The sequence below is a fragment of the Bison bison genome, unplaced genomic scaffold (assembly GCF_000754665.1).
Source record: "Bison bison bison isolate TAMUID 2011002044 unplaced genomic scaffold, Bison_UMD1.0 scf7180017851857, whole genome shotgun sequence".
Lineage (NCBI taxonomy): Eukaryota > Metazoa > Chordata > Mammalia > Artiodactyla > Bovidae > Bison > Bison bison.
The window spans coordinates 8,656-10,046 of NW_011482430.1; the positions used below are offsets into that span (position 1 = coordinate 8,656).

At 39.1% G+C, this 1,391-nt stretch overlaps 1 protein-coding gene across 1 annotated transcript; it reads right to left on the reverse strand.

Moving 5' to 3' along the window:
- Positions 1-456: 456 nt before the first annotated feature.
- Positions 457-1,380, reverse strand: LOC104997096 (olfactory receptor 52A1-like). The gene has a single exon (XM_010851641.1). The coding sequence runs from the start codon at positions 1,378-1,380 to the stop codon at positions 457-459; it is 924 nt and encodes a 307-aa protein (XP_010849943.1).
- Between the last annotated feature and the right edge of the window lie 11 nt (positions 1,381-1,391).

The following is a 1,391-nucleotide window of genomic DNA, read 5'->3' on the forward strand; positions in this document are numbered from 1 at the left end:
AGAGTAACATACACTTCCTCCATTTTTTTTTTTTTTAAGAAGACCCAGATGACCAAGAAACAAAATCAAGAACTAGATTTATTGAGTGTCTGGACATTGCAGAACATTAAGCCTTGGGTGTATCTAAATTCATTGAGAGATCCATAATTTGTGAATCTTTCCAGAGGTGGATATTTATAAGAGGACACTCGAGCACGTACTAAAAAACAAAAGAAAGAGAAATTTAAAAGAGAAACATTCACTATTTTCCTCCTTTAGTTTCTCACTCTCATCCAGCTAAGATCCACAATCCTATTGACTGCTTTCATGCCCAAATAGCTAATAGCAAACATGATGGCAAGTTGAAAAACATTAGATAGAAAACTTGAGCATTTCCAATAACAAGGACTTTTTGTTGTTTTATCATGTTGTGAAATAGTGTTGCTATTCACAAAAAGGTAAACATAAAAGCTTTTCTCACAGTAAATTTTTGGAACAAAATATTTTTATCATATGGACACGGATCTGCTTGGTCTTTGCACCATAGACAAGTGGATTGAGAAATGGAGGGACTAGCAGATAAGTGCTAGAAAAGAGGATGTGAATGTAAGGAGGGATGTGAGAACCAAATCTATGTGCAAAGAAGGAGAAGAAACCAAGGGAGTAGAACTGGAGGAAGACACAGATGTGAGCGACACAAGTGTTGAATGCTTTCAACCTAGCCTCCTTCTGAGGCAAACGAAAAACTGTGATGAATATCTGTATGTAGGACAATGTGATTAATACAATGTCAAGCCCAGCAACAGTGAAGGCCACAAACAAACCACAGATTTTGTTGACCCTGATATTTTCTGCAGCCAGTTTCACAACAGCCATATGTTCACAGTAGGAATGAGAGATGACTGTTGTATGGTAAAACTGTAATCGAAACTTTATCAGTATTAGGCATGGTGTTACAAGAACGGCAGCCCTGAGTGTTACCATAGCTGCTATTTGAGTGACTAACTGGTGAGAGAAGATGGCAGCATGTCTGAGAGGATAACAGATGGCTACATAGCGGTCCAGGGCCATGGCTAGGAGGATGCCTGACTCTGTGCACTGAAATGTGTGGATGAGCCACATTTGAAGCAAGCAAGAATCAAAATATATCTCTGTTACATGAAACCAGAAGATTCCAAGCATCTTAGGCACAATGCTTGTGCTGAGAGCAATATCTGTGACTCCTAGCATGCCTAGGAAAATGTACATGGGTTGATGGAGACTGTGTTCTGATATGATGATAATCAAAAGCAAGGAGTTTCCAATCATAGCAATTAGATACATGGCACAAAATAGAATCCCAATCCAGCACTGCACAGATTCTAGACCAGGGATCCCTATAAGGGTCAACACAGAAGGCATGAAGATTGTAA

What these genes read in the sequence shown, in the direction of transcription:
- LOC104997096 (XM_010851641.1), bottom strand. Translation starts at nt 1,380, where the DNA reads ATGCCTTCTGTGTTGACCCTTATAGGGATCCCTGGTCTAGAATCTGTG.